Source organism: Muntiacus reevesi, chromosome 17 (genome assembly GCF_963930625.1).
Source record: "Muntiacus reevesi chromosome 17, mMunRee1.1, whole genome shotgun sequence".
NCBI lineage: Eukaryota > Metazoa > Chordata > Mammalia > Artiodactyla > Cervidae > Muntiacus > Muntiacus reevesi.
This window is the reverse complement of record NC_089265.1, coordinates 41,604,528-41,624,976: the sequence shown is the minus strand read 5'-3', so window position 1 is coordinate 41,624,976 and position 20,449 is coordinate 41,604,528. Positions and strand designations below refer to the sequence as shown.

Here is a 20,449-nt window from a genome sequence, read left to right as displayed (position 1 = left end):
CTCCATCTCTTTGCTCCAACGACACTGGTTGGTCTCCTGTTCCTCACACACATCAAGCATGCTTTGTGCTTGCTCTTTCCTCTGCTTAGAGCACCCTCACCCAAGTATCCATATGCCTGCCTCCTCCTGTCTTTCGGTTACTATTCAATGTCAACTAATCAAAGACAGAACCTATGACAGCCCTACATAGTACAGCACACATAAGTCCCTAATTTCCTTGTTGTCCTCTGTTTTCCTTACCCTGTTTAGTCCTTTGGGTTACACACATAACCCTTTAATATTTTCCATCTTATTTATTTCCTCACTATATATTTCACTGCTATACTCTGAGAATCTAGAACAAACCAAGCATATGATAAGAATGCAATAAATATATTTAATTGAATAGAAAAAATGAACGATGAATAGATTTTCTATTAATTAATTCTATTCATTAATAAAAAATGAATAGAATTAATAGAAAAAAATGAATGAATGATGAGTGAGTAGCTGCTATGTGAAAAAACACATTAGAGAGTGAGAAGTAGAAGAGAAAAAGGAGAAAGACCAGATGGAAGGCTATCACGGCAGAGCTGAGTGTGGACCCTGTCTCAGACTAAACTAGAAGCAGTAGAAACGAAGAGAAGTGATTATATCTGAATGTATCTTTGGAAGGAGAATGAACAGAACATGTGGGTAGAATGAAATATGGAATGGAGACACTATGGCAGCCAGCCTTCAAGATGGCCCCCAACAATCCATGCCTCTGGCTTTCATGCCTTGGTACAGTCCCCTCCCACAGTGAATAAGGAAGATCTGGGTGATCAGCAAACACTGCAAAAGTGAAGGTGTGTGACTTCCCAATAAATGACACTGCCACTTCTGCCTTGCTGTATTGGATTGCTCACTCTGAGAAATAGCGGCCATCATGTCACTGGGACATTCAAGGAGGCCCTGTGCAGCCACCTGGACCGGGAGCACCTGAGTCCTCCCACCAACAGCCAGCATCACTTTACAGCTGTGTAAGTGTGTAGGTGAGCCATCCTGCCCTGGACCGTCTAGACCCCACCAATATGCAGCTGTGACTGAGTCAAAACAACCTGCCTCCTGTCCCATAGAAACTGTGAGCAATAATAAATATCCATTGTTATTTTAAGCCTCTAATAGGGAATCTACCTGAAAAAGAATTTAGAATAATGATAATAAAAATGATCCAAAATCTTGCCATAATTTCTTACACAGAAATAAATAAGTAAAACAGGGACAGTGAGGAAATGAGTCAACTCCCAGCTTCTACCTTTAATAATCTGATGAATGATGGTATCGTTTATTAAGATGGGAAAGATATAGGACAAAAATTACATTCACTTTATCCAGAGCCATGATAAATCATGTTCCACATGCTTTTGTTATATTTTATTTCATCATTCAACTCATTTTGAGTATTACCATGAAACAAGCAATGTTGAAGACCTTGCATACACAGCAATGAAGAAAAACTAAACACTATTCTCAAGGAGTAAGCCTATATATTCCAAAGCCTGAAAAATATTTGTAACTTAAATTCATTATTTTCTCTCTCTCCCACTTTTTCAGAATTATTCTTATAGAAATAATTCTCAAAGGGGGGAAAGTTATGTGTGTGTACACATTTCCTACAGTGGGATCTAAACATTAGAGGTGAAAAATTTAAAACAATTCCTATAAATGTCTAATAAAGAAGAACCTGTCAAATAAAGTGTAATGTATGAACTTATGGAATACTCTTCAGCCATCTAAAAGGGTAATCATAAAGATTGAGCAGTTGGGCAGACTGGGTGAACAGTCCACAGAGGATGCTCCTCTTCCACAGGGCAGAGCTGATGCTGGGCAACAGACGCCCAGGCAGGGGCTACATTCTCCAGACCCACCCTTGTAGCTACATGCAGCCATGTGACCAAGTCTCAAAATGAGGGAAAAACTAGTGTAAGAAAGAACAGAAGTAATGTGTGTTTATTCTGGCTAGAGACGTTTGCTCTGCTAACATATTAAGAGACATTAGTACACCTTTCTCCTCACTGTTTATTTCCCCTTGCAAAGGCTCAACACAGGTGACCATGCAGCTCTAGGAGATGCCAGCACTAGAAGATGGAAAGTACCTGAGTCCCTACCTCCTCACTGGATGGACAAGAGTGTCTGCTCGCCAGCAACATCCACATTGGACTATTATGTGAGTGGGATATAAATTTCTATTGTTTTAAGGCAATAAAAATTGCCTACATTTCAAATTTACTTGCTATAACAACTTACAGTTTCTTAACCAGTAGAGAAGAAACATAGACAATAATTTAATGCAAAGTGAAAAATGCAGAAATCTAAATAACTTTCAAGTGATTACAAAAATGTACAATTATGTATACTTTGGGGCTAGCACTTAGAAAAATAATAAATAAACATGTACAGAAGTAAACATGTATAGTTTGTTAAATAGGAAAGATTATAAACATATCTTTATCTTATTAAATTTGAATTTTTTTAAAGATAACATCTAATCTGTTTAAAATGAAAAAACACACAAATAAAATTTCAACCTAAAACATTTCAGTTTTCAGTGGAAATTTTACCTGTGTAGATCTACTCATTAACCCACCAATATGTCCCCAAAAATGCAGTAATGCTGGACACTGTAGATAACTCTAGTTGAGATAATTCGAAAAGGAAACAAGTGCTGGAGGAGACGGAGGAGAACGAGTGATGAGGTTTCTAAGATAAGACAAGGAAAATCATGAAGATATTTGTGTACCACAGGAATGCTCACCAAAAGGGGACCTCAGCAGAAAAGGATTTAAATAATCAAGAGGCTGAGATGACCAGCTCCGTCAGTACCAGTCAGCCTCTTTCCCCAGCCACTCCTGTCATTGTCCAATGGGCTCGTGAACACAGTGGCCAATGATGGCAGGCACAAAGGTCAAGCGTGGGCTCACTACATGGACCTCTACACACTGAGGCCAACATGGCCACATCTACCACTGAGGACTCCATCTGCCCCAGCAGAGACCAACCCTCAGTCCAGTCTCCACCTGTGTTCACATCACCTTCTCTGTGTGTCTGTGTTCTCCTCTTCTCTGAATTCTCCCTCTCCCAATTCAGTTCAGTTCAGTTCAGTCACTCAGTCATGTCCAACTCTTTGCGAGCACATGGACTGCAGCACACCAGGCTTCCCTGTCCATCACCAACTCCTGGAGCTTGCGCAAACTCATGTCCATTGAGTCAGTGATGCCATCCAACCATCTCATCCTCTGTCATCCTCCTCTCCTCCTGCCTTCAATCTTTCCCATCATCAGGGTCTTTTCCAAGGAGTCAGTTCTTCTCATCAGGTGGCCAAAGTACTGGCGTTTCAGCTTCAGCATCAGTCCTTGCAATGAATATTCAGGACTGATTTCCCTTTGGATGGACTGGTTGGATCGCCTTGCAGTCCAAAGGACTCTCAAGAGTCTTCTTCAACACCACAGTTCAAAAGCATCAATTCTTAGACACTCAGCTTTCTTTATAGTCCAACTCTCACATTCATATATGACTATGGAAAAACCACAGCTTTGACTAGATGGACCTTTGTGGGCAAAGTACTGTCTCTGCTTTTTAATATACTGTCTAGGTTTGTGATAGCTTTTCTTCCAAGGAGCAAGCATCTTTTAATTTCATGGCTTCAGTCACCATCTGCAGTGATTTTGGAGCTCAAGAAAATAAAGTCCGCCACTATTTCCATCATTTCCCCATCTACTTGCCATGAGGTGATGGAATTGGATGCCATGATTTTAGTATTTTGAATGCTGAATTTTAAGCCAGCTTTTTCACTCTCCTCTTTCACTTTTATCAGAGACTCATTAGTTCTTCTTTGCTTTCTGCCATAAGGGTGTGTCATTTGCATATCTGAAGTTATTGATATTTCTCCTGGAAATCTTGATTCCAGCTTGTGCTTCATCCAGTCTAGCATTTCACATGATGTACTCTGCATATAAGTTAAATAAGCAGGGTGACAATATACAGCCTTGATGTACTCCATTCCCAATTTGGAACCAAGGCAAACGTCATCAGAAAAGCTATGGCTTTCAAGATCTAATAACTGGTTAAAGAAATATAACCTTTGGAAGCCCTGTTGTATAAAGAAAAAGCACCCAAAAAGTTAAAAGATCTAGATTTAAGTCTTGGCTCCACCCCTGATCTAAGGTAAATCATGTAATTTCTCTGAGGTTCAGGGTCTTCATCTGCAAAGTCAAGAAGGTTCACAGTCATGAAAAGTTACTTAAGATGGGATTACATAAACCCTTTATGAGCTTCAACATGACACAAATCATGCTATTGCTTTACCCAAATTGTCTCCCCTCCCCCATTTAAAATTTAATTTTAGACCTTAGATAATTCGTTAAACTACCACTTCCCTTTCTGAAAGTCTTAGAAGTACTATCCTCTGCCAATGTTGCAGACTACTACCTTGGAAGGAAAAGATGGTCTACTTCCAATACTGGCTTTGGTTTTGTTTACAGCATTGAAGTAGGCAACATCTGACTTTTACTCATGTGTGAAATCCAGTCGCAGCCTGGGGACGTCTGAGCTGTCACTCTGCTGTTCCCTTGCTGACCCTCCCAAAGGGGCACTGTAGGAACAGCCATGCCCACACCATATGGTCTGTCTTGTCTTTGTTTTGTTATCAATTTTATTCCACTCTTCTTCAATTCTCCACGTGATGATTTCTTGTTCCCATGCTGGAAGTGTTTATTTACTAAAATCCTTGTACAAGAACTGAATTCTTTAAGGGATGAAATACATCTCAAAAAATAGCCGTAACAACCATCTTAACAATTATATACTTCAACTAGAATTTGTTTTCCTGTTAAGTGATATTGCTTTATGTTATTTTATTTTGAGAATAGCCTTGACAATTAACAGGATACATTTTTCATTAATTCTTTTTTTAACACATTTAACAAGTTCCTGTAAGTGAAGGAAACATGTAACATGGTTTGCTTGTCTTTCAATTTGCAAAATCCTGTTGTTAAAGTGATGTTCTAGGCCTCACTTAATGGATTATTAAAAATCTTAGTAAGAATTTTGGAGAGTTTTTCTTCAGAATTCAAACACATTTCAGAGTTTCTTGTAAACTGAGGATTCTCTGAACTGTATATAATAATGTCTGTGTTTGGCTGGAAGAAGAGAAATCCGACCCAGCCCGGCACCAACCTGGGCAGGCCTTACTGCCCCTGAGAAACACATCTTTCAGTTCCACTAGGAAAGGGGGCAAAGTAGACCCAAGTCACTGTCACTTACACATGCACATAAAGGCACTCAGACACAGGTCCCAGGATCCACAGGTAGCCATGAAAACACTGTCACACAGGCGCCTGCAGACACACATGTGAGGTACACACTTCCCAGATACACAGAGAGCCAGCACGAACTTGTTGTCACCCAGTCTTAACTTCTAAATGCCTGGGAAAGAGAGAGTGTAGACAGTAGCCATGTACAATTATCATCAATCATATCCCATGATGCAGTTACTTAGAAGCCCTCAGAGTCTATTCTTCTAGATGCCAATGTCTTCCACCAACTCTTAAACCTCACCTAGATTGCATCACTGTTTTTCCTCCACCCCATAAATGGGCACATCAAGTACCCCAGGAATCGATATGCCCCTCCACATACCAAAGACCAGTGTCCTGAGAAAGAGCAAATTTTATTACATGAAGCTTTCTCCCAGCATGTCCATACTTTATACCATGTGCTATATACAACGAATTATTTAACTGACTTTATTTCTGATGGCTCCCTCTTTTCAGAATACTAACAACTACTCTTCTAAATTAGATTTAGTATGAGTTCAGTTTCTAATTAACTCAGATTAAAGTCCTAGAGAGCAGCAATATATAATTTAAACCCTGGGGCTAAAATCTCAGAGTAGATGCAGAATTTTGATTGCAAATGATTATTCCCCAGCAACATAACACTAAGGAAAGCAGGATTGTTTTCATGTGTAAACTCCCGTAAATAAGATTTCCCCTTTATGATTTCCTTTTAACTTTAAATGAGTCATAAAAAAAAAGAGTCCCAGAGAGAGAAAAGAAAAAGTAAGCATGACATTCTTCAGCATCCTCTGTTCACTATGTCATATCCCTGTAATTCTCAAAGTGAATCAGAGAGAGTTAAAGAGCGCACTAAACAGAAACTTCCTTGATGGTTCACAGAGAGGGCTGTTCAGGACCACACAGCCACCACCACGTCCACCTACGAAGTGCATGGAAAGTCATAAACACAAAGATGCCTGGTTCTCATCTTCTTGGTTAAACAAAAAACAAAAGCCATGAAGGAAACCCAAAGTCAAACTGCCGTGGATGGCAGGATTTCAGGCTCTTGTCCCAGCTGTCAGAGATGAGTGCCAGCCCCTGACCAGTGCTGCACATGAGTAAGCAGGAGATGGTGAAGTGGAATTTTGAGAAATAACGAACTCAAGACATGGATGTGGTTATGCAAACATCAAGGGATTTCTTCATTTGCACATGGATAATTGTGCAGTTATACACTTTATTACAGGGAGACCTGATGGGAGCAACGGAGCTCATACTCAGCTGCCTGTTGCCCTGGAAGTCTTGACACACACCTAGGGGCTAGAAGAATAGATGAGCTCTCATTAGGTCCAAACCAAGATGGGTTTCACATTCAATTCCCAACCTCTCAACAGGTGTAGAAAAGTCACAGGTACCTGCAAGATTGGCCCAAGTTCTGTTCCTCAATCAGTCTACCAATTCTTAAGGTCTCGCTGAGCAGATATCAAGCTTTCCTTAAGTGCAAAATGGGGGCAAAGAAACTGGAGCTTATGTTCCCACTGGTAATTAGGTGCTTGGAAGATACTGAATTCTTTACCTTAAGAGAGAGGACATGGCTCACTGAAATAAAAAAGGGCCTATCTGCTGCCACTTTTCAAAGTGATCAAGCCAATTAGATACCAGGATAAGAACTATTGGATCTATCCAGGTCAAGAAGGTAGGATTGAGTGCCCTGAGATAAACTGAGATTTTGGTATTCAATGGGAAATGATGCAAAAACAGATTTGCCACCTACCAACTACATGACTTTAGAAAAGATTCTGAAATCTCTGTATTTCAGTTTTGTTACCTAAAAGATGTAGGGTGAAATCAACAAAGCCAAACACTGTCTGGTTCAGGGTCTGGCACCCAGTAAATCCTTGATGTATTTCCTTTGTCTTCCTTGCTGGTATCATTTCTTAGTTCTTAATTATGAATTTATAATTCACAGTAATTGAACACATTTGCTGTTTTACTAATCTGCAGTCATTTTTCAATCACAAATATATATATATATATATACATATATATATATATAGATATAGATAGATATATATATATATGACATTTGAAGAAGTGAAGTGAAGTGAAGTGAAAGTCGCTCAGTTGTGTCCAACTCTTTGCTACTCCATGGGCTATACAGTCCAAGGACTTCTCCAGGCCAGAATACGGGAGTAGGTAGCCATTCCCTTCTCCAGGGGATCTTCCCAACCCAGGAATTGAACCCAGGTCTCTCACATTGCAGGCATGTTCTTTGCCAGCTGAGCCACAAGGGATTCCCTATATGACATTTATATATTTTATATGTGACATTTATACATATATGACAAATACATATGTGGAATATATGACATTTAGGAATTATTCATAAGTAAGAAGAAAATAAAAATCAACTGTAAATCTAAAAGTGATTACAGTAAACATTTCAGTGTCTACCTTTTGTCCATGTGTCTTTGTGTATCCCCCACTCTCTTTCATTTACATATTTATATATTTTTACGAAAGGAAAATATGTAGCCAACATCTTTCACTTAATATATCTACTCTTTCCATGGAGCCTATCTTTCTCTGTCACTGAATATTTTTCCACAACATTATTTTAGTGCTGTATAGTCTTCCATTATTTAAAGGTACCATGGTTTACTGACCATTATAAATGTACTCTTTTAGCTAAGTTTTTATATGTAAAACTAAAAAATGTTTGAGGACTAACTCATACTATGGAATAAATTAAACTGAAAGTAGCTTGCCACTAATTAAACAGAAAAACAGTTGTGTCAATGGGATTCTCCATGCAAGAATACTGAAGTGGGTAGCCATTCCCTTCTCCAGGGAATCTTCCTAACCCAGGGATTAAACCCAGGTCTCCTGTACTACAGGCAGATTCTTTAATGTCTGAGCCACCAAGGAAGCCCCTATAACATGTCTTCACATCTGCACAAGCGAAATGTCTTCTTTCTTCTTTAACCACCAAACCTGCTCACTAAAAAACTGCTGAAGTCCATGATGAGGAGTGAAAGGACCATGTCTGTATCCTTGTCTTGACGCAGATCTTCTTTCATTGCCCCATCTATGTCTCTAACTTGCACCATCCACTGGTCCCATGTCCCATGCCAGGCTGCTAACCTAGCCATGTTGCTGAGCTCACAGTAGAAAGCGGTCCATGCAAGATCAGTTCTTGACTGGAATAGCAAGATTTATATTACTTATGTTTCTTACTAGCAGTCCATCCAGCTCCAGCACAAATTCTATTTATTACCACAGAAACATAGGGCATTTGGGAACATTTAGTCACTTTCCTCAACTCTGTGCTGTCTTCAGATATTTCTGACCTCTGGGACTCTGCACTACACTCTCCTTGAATATACGCAGGGAAGAAGATGTATCTTTGGAGATAGGGTGTCCCAGGCACATATACACACATATATGCTACTTGATAAACTATATAAATGCTTAAGAATACTTTCCATTTGGAACATTTATAGGTAGACCGAAATATATATATATATATATGTGTGTGTGTGTATACATGTATTACACACATATAAATATTTGTTTTATATATATATAATACCCAAAACTCAGTATTTTTGGCATTTTTATAAATAGTGTATTATTTTACACATATTCTTCTATATGTGTATGTTTTTTCCCAGGAAAACCTCAGTCTCTATAGCCATGCTCTAGTCTCTCTTTATAGCTATGAATAGTTGTCACAGTCAATTAAAATACAAATATGTGGATCTTTAAATAAATTCCATCAGACCAATATCTGTCTGGTTGGGAAGTAATTACTGTCCATTTGCTAAATGACTCCGTCCCTTATACTATTTTCCAGTGAACTAAAGACCTCTGGCAATCATAGATTTACAACTCAGCAAGATTAAACAATTTACTGTTATTTATGACAGCAAAGCTGGGTCTTCTGTATTATATTCCACATTAGCATCTGTCACTTTACATCTGGGAGATCCTGTCCAAAAAAAGATGATGCCTCCTAACCGAACATTCAGCAGGACTGCAGGAACAGGCACCCTGACAAACATCCTGACAAAATACTTTAAAGCATCACTAGAGCTTGCAGCTGTGCATTTTCAGACGACTCAGCAGATGAGCATGGGGTTTCTTAGACTCTGCCCAGTCTGTTCCTCTCAGTAATCTCTCACAGGGTCCAGTCCATTAGGCTTGAAAATCCTCATGAAGTGAACAGATTAAGATCTGGCCTCAGTGGAGCAGGTATAGAGGGGGTGGGTCTGCTCTTACCACAGTCTAAGCCTCAGAAAGATTTTAGATTGAAAAGCATGGCATTGACTCAGCTGATTCATAACAGGAAATGATACACAGATTATGCAAAAAAAAAAGTCTTGTATGTTGAGTTACAGTCTATGCCAGAGCAGCTGCTGCCACCTCAAGTACCGTGACAGGGTGCATGTGCATGTGTATTTGTGTGTGTGTGTGTGTGTGTGAGAGGGGAGAGGATCATGACTTAGCAGTTGCCTCCCAAGCCTTAGCCAGCAGCTTGCAGAAATGCCAAAGCCTTGCCTATGGAACTGTGATCAACAGGCACCTTCTATCAGTAAGGCATAAAAAGCACATATGAACATGTCCTTCTTTTATTTTAACTGGAGGAATAGTTTGGTTTTAACTGCGTCATATGAATCAATAAATAATTGATAATAATCCATTACCTCATTCAATCCTCCCAAAACCCCTGGAAGATGTGGGAGGAAGTATTATGACATTCCCTAGTTTTATAAATGAGGAAACAAACCCCAGAAACCTAGGCAACTTCCCTACAGTCATACATGTTGCAAATAGTAGTACTATAATTCAAATTCAGAGCATCTCCTTTCTTCACTGCTTTTAAGGGATGTGTTTAACTATGAAAGCAATGCATACATATGTGTGTAATTACTTAATAAAGAGACATATATGAAGTAGAAATGGAAAGGATTCCTCTCCCCCCACCACACACACCCTCATGCCCTAGATATATTCACTGTTAACTGTTGGCAGTATGTTCCTCCAACCCTACTTTATATACCTAATTATATACACATAAGTAGGATTATGCTACATCATGCTACACATGATCTTCTACTAACTGCTTTATTTCACTTTAACAAACTATAATCCACATCTTTCTCATGTCACATATAGACCCACTTCCTTTATTTATGGATACTAATGCATTCCTGGTATGGTTGTGTCATAAACTATGTACCTGCTCTCTACTGCTAAACATATAAACTGTTTTCAAGTTTTCTTTAGCAAAATGCTGCAGTGAATATTCTTGTACATAAATATTTCCACATTTATATTAGAAAATTTACAGGATGGATTCTTAAATTAAGGGATTCCTAGATAATTGGACAAGTATTCTATTAATTTAGATACATATTGCCCAACCGCCTGACAAAAAAGTTGTATCAATTCAACTTCCACCAAGAGTGAACAAACATGACAATTTTCCAACATCTATGCCAGCTCTGAGTATTTTCTACATTTTTTCAAATTAATGGATTGTTTTTATTTGTATTTCTTTGGTTACTAATGACACTGATCATCTTTTCATATGTTTGTAGTTGTTGACAATACTTCTTATAAATTGTTTGAATTTTTTATTAATTTCAGAAAGCATTTCATATATTATGATACTAGCCATTTGCTGTAAAACTCTCCTCCCAATATTCTGTGGGGTCTTTTGTCAAGCAGGATAAACTTTGGTCCTATGATTTCAAATTCCTTTCTCTTTTTCATTGTAAATGTCTTAAATACAAAGCCAGATATCCCTAGTTAGCAAACCAGATTCTCACTAGAGGAAAACAACAGAAAGGCAATAATTGTTCTATTTGTACAAAATACCTATTAGTAGAGACTTGGAAAAGGAAAGAAAATTGTGACCACATGCCAAGAAAAAAATGTCTCTGGGGACTTAATATTCCTAAAAAATACAGGCATTACTCCAAAATTTGATGTCACTAACAATGTAGGAGATGAAAGATATTTAAAGACTCAGAAAATGTGGACTTTAACAAGTCTTTGTGTATATCCTAGATATCCTCTTATTCATAACTTATGCGAGTCAAGTCAGATGAAAGAACCCAAAACTTTCTCTTTGGCTATGCAAATATAAACAGTAAAGGCATATTGGCCAAATCTTGAGTATTTGCCATTAGCTGTCAAGGCTGTACACTAAAAAAGGACATTGCAGTCCTCGCTTTCTACCTTCAATTTAAAAATCCCTGGGCAATATAGATCTTTTTTGTTGTTCACTTTTTTTTTTTTTGGCTGCCTATTATTCTCAAATAATCATATTCAAATCTTATTACAGTGTTCGTTCATGTCACTGCTGTCTAACAGAAGAGTGGCCAAGGCCCAAAAGATGAAGGTTAAGGTTGCTAAAGCCAATACCTCTGCTTAGATTCCCCCAAAATAGGTTCCAACTTCTATTCCTCAAGACTGTACAGAAACTAACAAACTTCCAGAGTTCACAAAGGGAACAGATGTTTTACAGAAAATTTTTAGGGCAAGTTTCAAGCATAATGCTGCTGATATGTATCTGTCCTTTCAACAAACATCATTATGTTTTATCACAAGATTTAATAAAGCAGCTTAGTTAAAAATGCCGTCTGGGTCTCTGGACACATTAAACAAAGCTTAAAATAACCCAGCCCAGCAACTGGGAGGGCCCAGCTGTTCTCAAAGCCTCTCCTACTCCTTTTAGTTCCTCATAAAACAGTAAACGAGGACTTGAGGCTACAAGAGTAAATAATGAACTGACCCAAACAGGGAGATGGGTGGAACCAAGGGCTCCCTAAAATTTGCCATTGCTTATATAATAGATTTCGTATTTCCACAATTCTGGGAAGAAGATTTGGGAAAGGAAGCAAGAGAAAGTCATGGTGGGTCCTTTAGGCTTTTCGAATGTGCTACACACCAGTCCTTCCTAATGTCTGAGCCATAGGAGACCATTCCATTCACCTTTTCTGGAGTTGAAACCAGTAGAAAATACAGGGCAATCACTGTCCAGTTCTTTTCCCTTCTAGAGATAGGACCTGGAGCCAGCCACGCCCTGATTTCCAGATCCATTTCAGGAAAGAAGCCTTCATGTTGAAGCACATGTTTCCCTCTCTTGCTTCTTTCCTCCTTACTTGTCACCCACCACCACATCCCAATCTGCTTCTCTTCCAAATGAATGTTCCTTGTCTTTGGCACCAAACCAAAATTTGTTCCTCAGATAGTTCTCATAATTGGCCAAGGTTCATATATTCTCATTCTTTGCAGCAAATACCTCTTCATGATCTATTGGAGTCAAATACAATCTGTGACAGCATCTATCCAGAGAGCACACCCAAGTCCCTTGCTGACCCAGCATTCCTCATATTCACTTTACTTTCTACCTCTGAAAGATTTCACAAGACATTAAGAAGCTCTTGAATTCTATAAGCTGCACTGCAGGCCAATGTTACTATCATTAACGCTGATCATCATGTGGCTAGTACAGTGCATGACTAGCCAAAAAATGGATTTTCTCTTGGCTAAATCTTGTAACAGAGCTCTACATTGTTTCAGTTCATACATACATAGAGTCAAATTATTATGTGAGATGTATTCAGTTGACTATTATAATACTGCCCTGCATTTCTTAGTTTTGTGAATGTTACAAAATGTTTTCATAAGCAGTGCTTCATTTGATTCCCAGGATAATTCAGAAATGCAGTCATACACAATTTATAGATGAGAAAACAAGTGGTTCCTAGGTATGTCAAGAGGCTAAAGCTTTGGACTGCAACTTGTTTGGCAGAGCGAGAATATGAGGCAAGCCTTCCAGCTGCTGATTCAGTGCTTTCTCTACCATGCCTCATGCCTCCTGGGCTAAAGTCAAAAGAGAGTGTGGTTATCATATGAAGAAATCAGGTTTGGGTTTGCCAGTTCTGTATCTGTAGTATTTGATGGGGCTTCCCTGGTAGCTCAGCTGGTAAAGAATTCGCTTGCCACACGCCGGAGACCCCAGTTCTATTCCTGGGTTGGGAAGACCCCCTGGAGGAGGGCATGGCAACCCACTCCAGTATTCCTGCCTGGAGACTCCCCGTGGACAGAGGCGCCTGGTGGGCTGCAGTCCCTGGGGTCGCACAGAGTCAGACAGGACTGAGCACAGCTCAGCACAGGACTCGGTGACCTACTTTTATTTATTTAACCGACGGTTGCCGGAACAGTCTGGCTCCATGACACACACACACATTTAAAATGCTAAGTTACAGAACTGTGCTGTCTAACATGGTAGCTACTAGCCACTTGTAGCTAAGTTGAAATCCTAATTAATTAAACTAAATGTAAATTTGGTTCTTTAGTAGCATCAGCTACATTTCAAGTATTCAGCAGTGAAGTGTCCTAGTTGGCTAAGACAGTGCAGATTATAGAACATGCCCATTCTCACACTAAGTTCTAATAGACAGTGCTGACATACAATATCATCTTAGAGAAAGAAGCCTTTAGAAAAAGTCAGAAACATCTCAAGGCAGGCACAGTGCTGTCATCTGTTCAATATTAAACATAGTTAAGGACTAAAAAAGAAGAATGTAACAAAGAGGAGAAAGATAGACAGGTGGTCTTAGCCATTGATGGATCTACCCAGGGAAGGGCAAAGGCATTCTTATAGCCTAATATTATGATGCATTTAGCTTTTCAAATCTTTAAGACATTAGAATAAGTTGATATATAGAGGATCTAAACCCCTGAGGAGTATCTAAAACAGTTGGAAATAGAAATAGGATAAAAATTAACTCGCTACAAACTAAGTTTAATCACACATCATTTAAATAACACTCTTTATTCCATATACTTAGTTTTCTATAGTTTGTTTTTTGCTCTATACAGCAGGACATAATCTTTAAAGGGAGATTTAAATACTTTTGGAGGTTTTTCAGATAAATTCACATAGCCCCATAAAAACAACTTTAAAAAGGTAGTTTCTTTACATTTTTCATTAACCTATTCAAATTAATTATATAAAAATCCAAGAATCTACTTATGTTATTGCTTAGTCGCTAAGTCGTATCTGACTCTATTGCAACCCCATGGACTGTAGCCCACCAGGCTTTTCTGTCCATGGGATTTCCCAGTTAAGAATACTGGAATGGGTTGCTATTTCCTTCTTCAGAGGATCTTCCTGACCCAGGGATCTAACCAGCATCTTCAACACTGAAAGGAATATACTTTACCACTGAGCCACCAGGGAAGCCCCATTATATTAAAAAAAAAAAAAAAAAAAAAATTCATACCAATGGAGGTGGCTATTTCAATGAACTCTTACTCTGAATATTGGTAATTAAAAAGAGAGGGAAATAAACACATATTCTGTGTTTCTGTAATGAACTATATTACAGGATAATCAAAGAGCCTACTAGTAAGAAAAATATCCAGTTTATAGAAAAATGTCAGCTAAAACATACAGATGGAATTAGATAATTTGAAACTCATCATTTTGAAATCTCTAATGAAATAATCAATTCAAGTCAGTAACATTAATGAATGCTAAAACAATCGAGTAAAAGTTGATAAGGAACTGAATATTCACATGGTATGAATCAACCCCATAGGCTACTGCTAGTTCCAAAGGGGAAAATAATGGACCATACCACCATATCTCTATAACCATCTCAGAATCACGAATGATGAAACAACCAGAGATTATGTTTCCTTGTATTATGCAACTGATTACACACCACTGCCATGAAATAATCTTGCAAAAAGAAAAATATTAAACCTGAATCTAATTAAGCCTCTAGACTGATTTCTAGTTCTCACACATACACATACATAGAGGAAACAGAATGAAAAGGTAAATGACACCATAAAGAAGTAATCAGAAAATTCCAGAAAGGAGGTGGAAGAGACATTTTATAGAAAGACAACCGACTGAGTCTCTTCAAGTCAATTTCATTAACAAAATGAAAATAAAGAGGGAGGTACTTTCTAGGTTAAAAGAGACCTAAGACAAATGTAATGTGTAGTCCTTGATTATAAGAAACAAGTTCAAACAAATCAGATATAAAAGACATTTCAGAATAACTGAGGAAATCTTAAGGTAGACTTGGTCATAACTAATATACAGAAATATTTTTTAAATTTTGTTTGGGATGTTAATGATGTTGTAGTGAAGTAAAAGTTACTCAGTCATGTCTGACTCTTTGCAATCCCATGGACTATACAGTCTATGGAATTCTCCAGGCCAGAATACTGGAGTGGGTAGCCTTTCCCTTCTCCGGGGGATCTTCCAAACCCGGGGATTGAACCCAGGTCTCCTGCACTGCAGTCGGATTCTTTACCAGCTGAGCCACAAGGGAAGCCCTAATGATATTATAACTATCAAGTAAAATGTTCTTCTTTTTTAGAGATTCATATTGAAGAACTTGTGGGTAAAATTTCATTTTTAAAAATATACTTTAGACCCTCAAAAAGATGAACCAAATATAGAAAAATGTGAACAATCCAGGACAGGGGTATATGGATGTCATAATCTATTGTCTCCACTTTGCTGAAAGCTTATAAGTTTCATAGCTTTATTACAAAAATTCTTTAAATCTCAAATTGTACAGTTATTTGTCCAATCTATTTCAAACTCTGAGATATTAAAACATTAACAGTGTAGTTTTACCTTCGAAAGATTGAAGGCAAAAGGAGAAGGGAGTGGCAGAGGATGAGATGGCTGGATGGCATCACTGACTCGATGAACATGAATCTGAGCAAATTCCGGGAGACAGTGAGAGACAGGGGAGCCTGGTATGTTGCAGTTCGTGGGGTTGCAAAGAGCCAGACATGACTTAGCAGCTGAACAACAACAAGTGTATTTTATAATTTCAGAAATTCTAAAAACTTCTGTTTTCATCCAGCAACTATATAATCAAAGAGCAACTATCATTTTTTAAAGAAAATATGCTTTGTAAAATTAACTTTTTCTATTGAAATCAAGATTTTCCAGAGAGAGAGAATGCAGCCCACCTGGTCAGATTCAAGTCGGTTCAAAGAGAATAAATTCTACATTCTACTATTTTTCTAAGTAGTTTATGAATATCCAATGGGAAATCAAAAATGGCCAAAGGACCTGGAATCTAAGCTCCCTATTCCTGAGTACAGTCAGCAAGTCAAGTCAGGAGGTAAGTGTATCACCATCAATTTGCAATCACCCAAGACCAATTTTGCTTACAGTGGTCCCTTTAAACAACCTTTCTCCTGAAGTCAGACTTCTGATTCTCCACTTTGCTTTATCAAAAGCTCCAAAGAAGGTGAACAAAACGAGGAAAAGATTGGAAAAAACTGGTTGTTTGAACTCTTGATAAAGTCAATCACCCCTTTCCCCCATGCCCATCCATCCTTGAAGTAAAACTTTCAGATTATTTAAGAGATGGTGCTTCTGTGTGGACTTCAGTTTGTCATTCTTTCCTTCATAACTGCTAGACTAAATTCGACTCTATTTTAGGCATATATTAACATATGCTAACTATCTCCTAAAATAAACTCCACTCTTAAAGTTAATGTGTATTCATCAGAGAAGATGCACTGAAGTAAGAGACCGAAAGACTGAAGGGTCCTCTGGGCAAAGTGTGCCAATAAATAATATAGCATAATAATAATTTGCCCATGCAAATCTCCAACTGTAGCTTCAAAAGCATCCAGACCCATAATAAATACTGGACAGGCTATGTTTCTCTCCTTAGAAAAACTGGCCCAGGAAGGAGTATGAAAGCTGCCACAGCTCTTCCAAGGCTCATTAGTCTCCATCATTCCATGGGAACAGCTTTGTCAGACAAGAGTAAAGACTATTTGTCAACCTCTCTCCAACTGTCTGATTCAAGCCAACTTTCATCAATCCCAACTGAGGAGCCAGAGAGAAATACAAGTCTTGTATCTTCAGCAGCAGCATCTGCTGGGGTTAGAGATCACAGCTCCACAATCCAATGGGCTCCCAGTCCCCTCACTCCCACTTCCACCCAAACCAGGCCCTGTTTTTACCAACTGCTTTTTGGTTATTTTAAAAAAAAAATCCTCTTTCCCAATCTCGGAAACACTGAGAAGTGGGAATTATAGTAGATAAATGTAAAGGATGAACAACCTTAATGCTGTTTCTTTTAAAGCAAGACATGAGAAAATTAAAAACGAGTTGGAAAGGAGGTGGGAAGAAATTCAAATGCCAGGTAATTATTTAGTTTCACTTTTTTAAATGTTCATATTTATTTATACGCATTTATTTAAACCTCTGCAGAGGTCTCCCTTAAAGAAAAGTTCTATGTGTGCGGATCAGACTGTATTAAAAAGGCTGAAATTCCTCATTTAGACCATGTTTCCCACAGAACTCAGGGACCCTTGAAGTTAGGTATTCCCCTTGAGATGCTGCTGGCTTTGGAAAGGAGGAAATCAGTGTATGAGGATATGCCAAAAGGTGCATCAAATTGTAGGACAGGAAGAAAGAGGGGAGAAGGAAAAAAACTCAAGGTCTGAGAATTCAGATAGCAAAAGGAGACTACATAGGTCGTGGGAAAAGGGACAGAATGAAAACTGCAAGGGAAAGGGGTCCTGAAATGTTGTCAACTGTCAAACGGCATCTAGGAGAGAAACTGGGAATAGCTTTAAGAAAAGCATGGCAAATCTCATTTCCGACCATTTAGATTTTCCTCTGGGGAACTGAGATCCCAGTCTGAATAGTTTCAAATTGACCCCCGCCCCCATCCCTTTCCTAGTCAAATCAATTATGAAATAACTCCACAAACCAATGATATCAAAAACCTTCCCGCTTGCCAAATATGTCAGAGATAAACGTGTGTGTGTGTGTGCGTGTGCCTGTGTGTGTGCTGAGCCAACACTACTGTTAAATTTGGCAGAGCCAAGACTTCGAGTGGAAGACTGCAAACAGAATACACGAGCGGTGGGGGTAGAACTATATTGGTAGCTAGAGGGTAGTGAAAGCAATCAGAGCAAACATTTATAAAGGGCCGAGGAAGAGAAAGTTGAAAAGAACAGCGAGCAGGTGCAGGACATGGTCAGAGTCCAGGGAGAGGTGAGGGCGATGTGGCATCCATCGGGATGCCCGGCGGGGCTCAAAGAAAGCCTAGGAGCTCTCAAGGCCTTTTAGAGTGGCTAACAGAACGTAGCCCAGGCGTGCCCGCGCGCTGGGGACGTTGAGGGAGACACAGTGGTGGGGCGAGGGTAGCGGGCCTGGGAGAGCAGCCGAGCCGAGGAGCAGGATGGGGGTCGGGGCTGGCAGGAGGAGGGGGCGGTGGACTCCACGGACAGCGGGTCACTCACCCCGTTGGCCGCAGCCATCTGCACCACGATTTCCGTGGCCGTCCTGCTGAAGTACCTGCCGTCGCTGCCCACCACCATGGTGCAGCCCTGGCGGTCGCGCAGGTCGATGGACGACAGCACGCTCTGGATGAAGTTAGGCAGGTAGTTGCGCTGGCCCTCAAAGAGCCCGGTGGGCCGCCGCAGCCCCCCGCCTCCGGCCGGCCGCTGGTCCTCGTAGGGTGCCGTGGGCACCGTCAGCACCGGGATGGGGCTCCCCTCCATGGCGCCTCCTGGCCGGTCCTGCCGCGGCTCCCGGAGCCGGAGGGAATCTGCAGCCCTTCGGGGCCCCCACCAGCCTGGCGGCGCGCCCGAGCTCCGCCTCGCGCCGCGGCCCGCTCCGCGGCCGGTCCGCGCCCGGCGCCCTCCCGCCGCGCAGACCGCTCCTCCCTCTGCGCGCGGCCCCTAGCTGCCCCGGCAGAGTTTGGCCTCTACCTTCCAAGAAAGTTTGCTCCCGCCCAACTTCCTCTCTGGCCGGAGCGCTCGATGTGCCCGAAGCTGCTTCTTTCTGCTGGACTCACTTTTGGGGTGTCCCAAAAGTCCCTTCCCAGTGCCAACTACCCTCACTGACTCTAGGACGCCTCCCGGCACGCCTAACCTGAGCCTTCTCCGGGTGATCGCGTCTCTCCCGCACACCCTCCTTTAGAAAACAGCGGCGGGCTGGGGAGAGTTTGAGCAGGATCGGGGGTCCTCTCCTGCACCCGCAGCCCCTCTCTCCTCCACCTGGCAGTCCCGCCTCCCGGCCTCCCAGGGAATGAGCGGTTCACAAGCACCAGTTTCTCTTTTGAACAAGGGCAGGGGTGGAGTTGGGTGGGGGCTGAAACCTTTTGCCATCAGAGAACAGCCCCAGCCAAAAATAACCCTGGAAAGGCGAGCTGAGAATTGTTATCTTCTGCCAGCGCTGAAATTGGAGGCTGGGCGCTTCGAATGTGTCTGTGTGTGTACACACACCCCCCCCCCACTACCATTTGTTGCAGGGAATCACATACTGTCAGGCCCTTCAATCCAGCAGGACCCACCCAGCTATCCACACTTTTCCCCAGGCTGTCTGAAGGCAGCACACTTCTCAGGAAGGAAAAAAATTTTTTCGCTTGTTTGTTGTGGTGGTTGCAACAGCAGCAACACTGCCGCACAGATGCCTGTTTCCTTATTCTCACCCTCTCACCCTCCCTAGCCCCTGCTCCTGCTTAGCAACAGGCTGTCCCACACTGTACTTGTCCACACAGCCGAGCTCTCACCAGGATCCATTGCTGTCGCTGGGAGGAGGGTAAAGCCCTTTGTCAGGTCCTATCAGGGATGAATGAACAAACCCAAACTAAACAAGGACTGGGTGCCAGGAACTGGGTTTGTTCCTTTCACAGGCATTCTGGTGGGAAGGGGCTCAAAGAAGGGGGCCTTCTCTCCACAAAGCCCACCAAAATATCCCAATTCAAGAAATTCCCTATAGAAAATCAGAGTGAAGAAAAAACAGGCAAAAAGCATAAAGCCCCCAAACAGAAGACACAATTCTTTTTTTTTTTTTTTTAACTTTTTGGCCATGCAGCATCTCCCCAGACCAGGGATCAAATTTGTGCCCCCTGCAGTGGAAGCACAGTGTCTTAACTGCTGAACCACCAGGCAAGTTCCAAGAAACAGTTCTTATTTTTGTTTCTATCTCTTTTCACTCTCAAAGCATTTTTGCACCCAATAAAGTCACTAAAATCTCCTGCTGCTGCTTCTTCTCTAAATATCATCCACTTCCTGGGACTAAGCTCAATTTGCTGCAGGATTATAAAGTATTTGATCACAGTAAA

The 20,449-nt window shown here is 40.6% G+C and overlaps 1 protein-coding gene across 1 annotated transcript in view; it reads right to left on the bottom strand.

The window, feature by feature from the left end:
- PGM5 (phosphoglucomutase 5) overlaps nt 1-19,425 on the bottom strand; it is a 186,248-nt gene extending 166,823 nt beyond the window's left edge. The window contains exon 1 of the mRNA XM_065908232.1: nt 18,621-19,425. Coding sequence (XP_065764304.1) covers nt 18,621-18,881 — 261 coding nt within the window. The 5' untranslated portion in view covers nt 18,882-19,425. The remainder of the gene's footprint in view (nt 1-18,620) is intronic.
- Nucleotides 19,426-20,449: the final 1,024 nt, after the last annotated feature.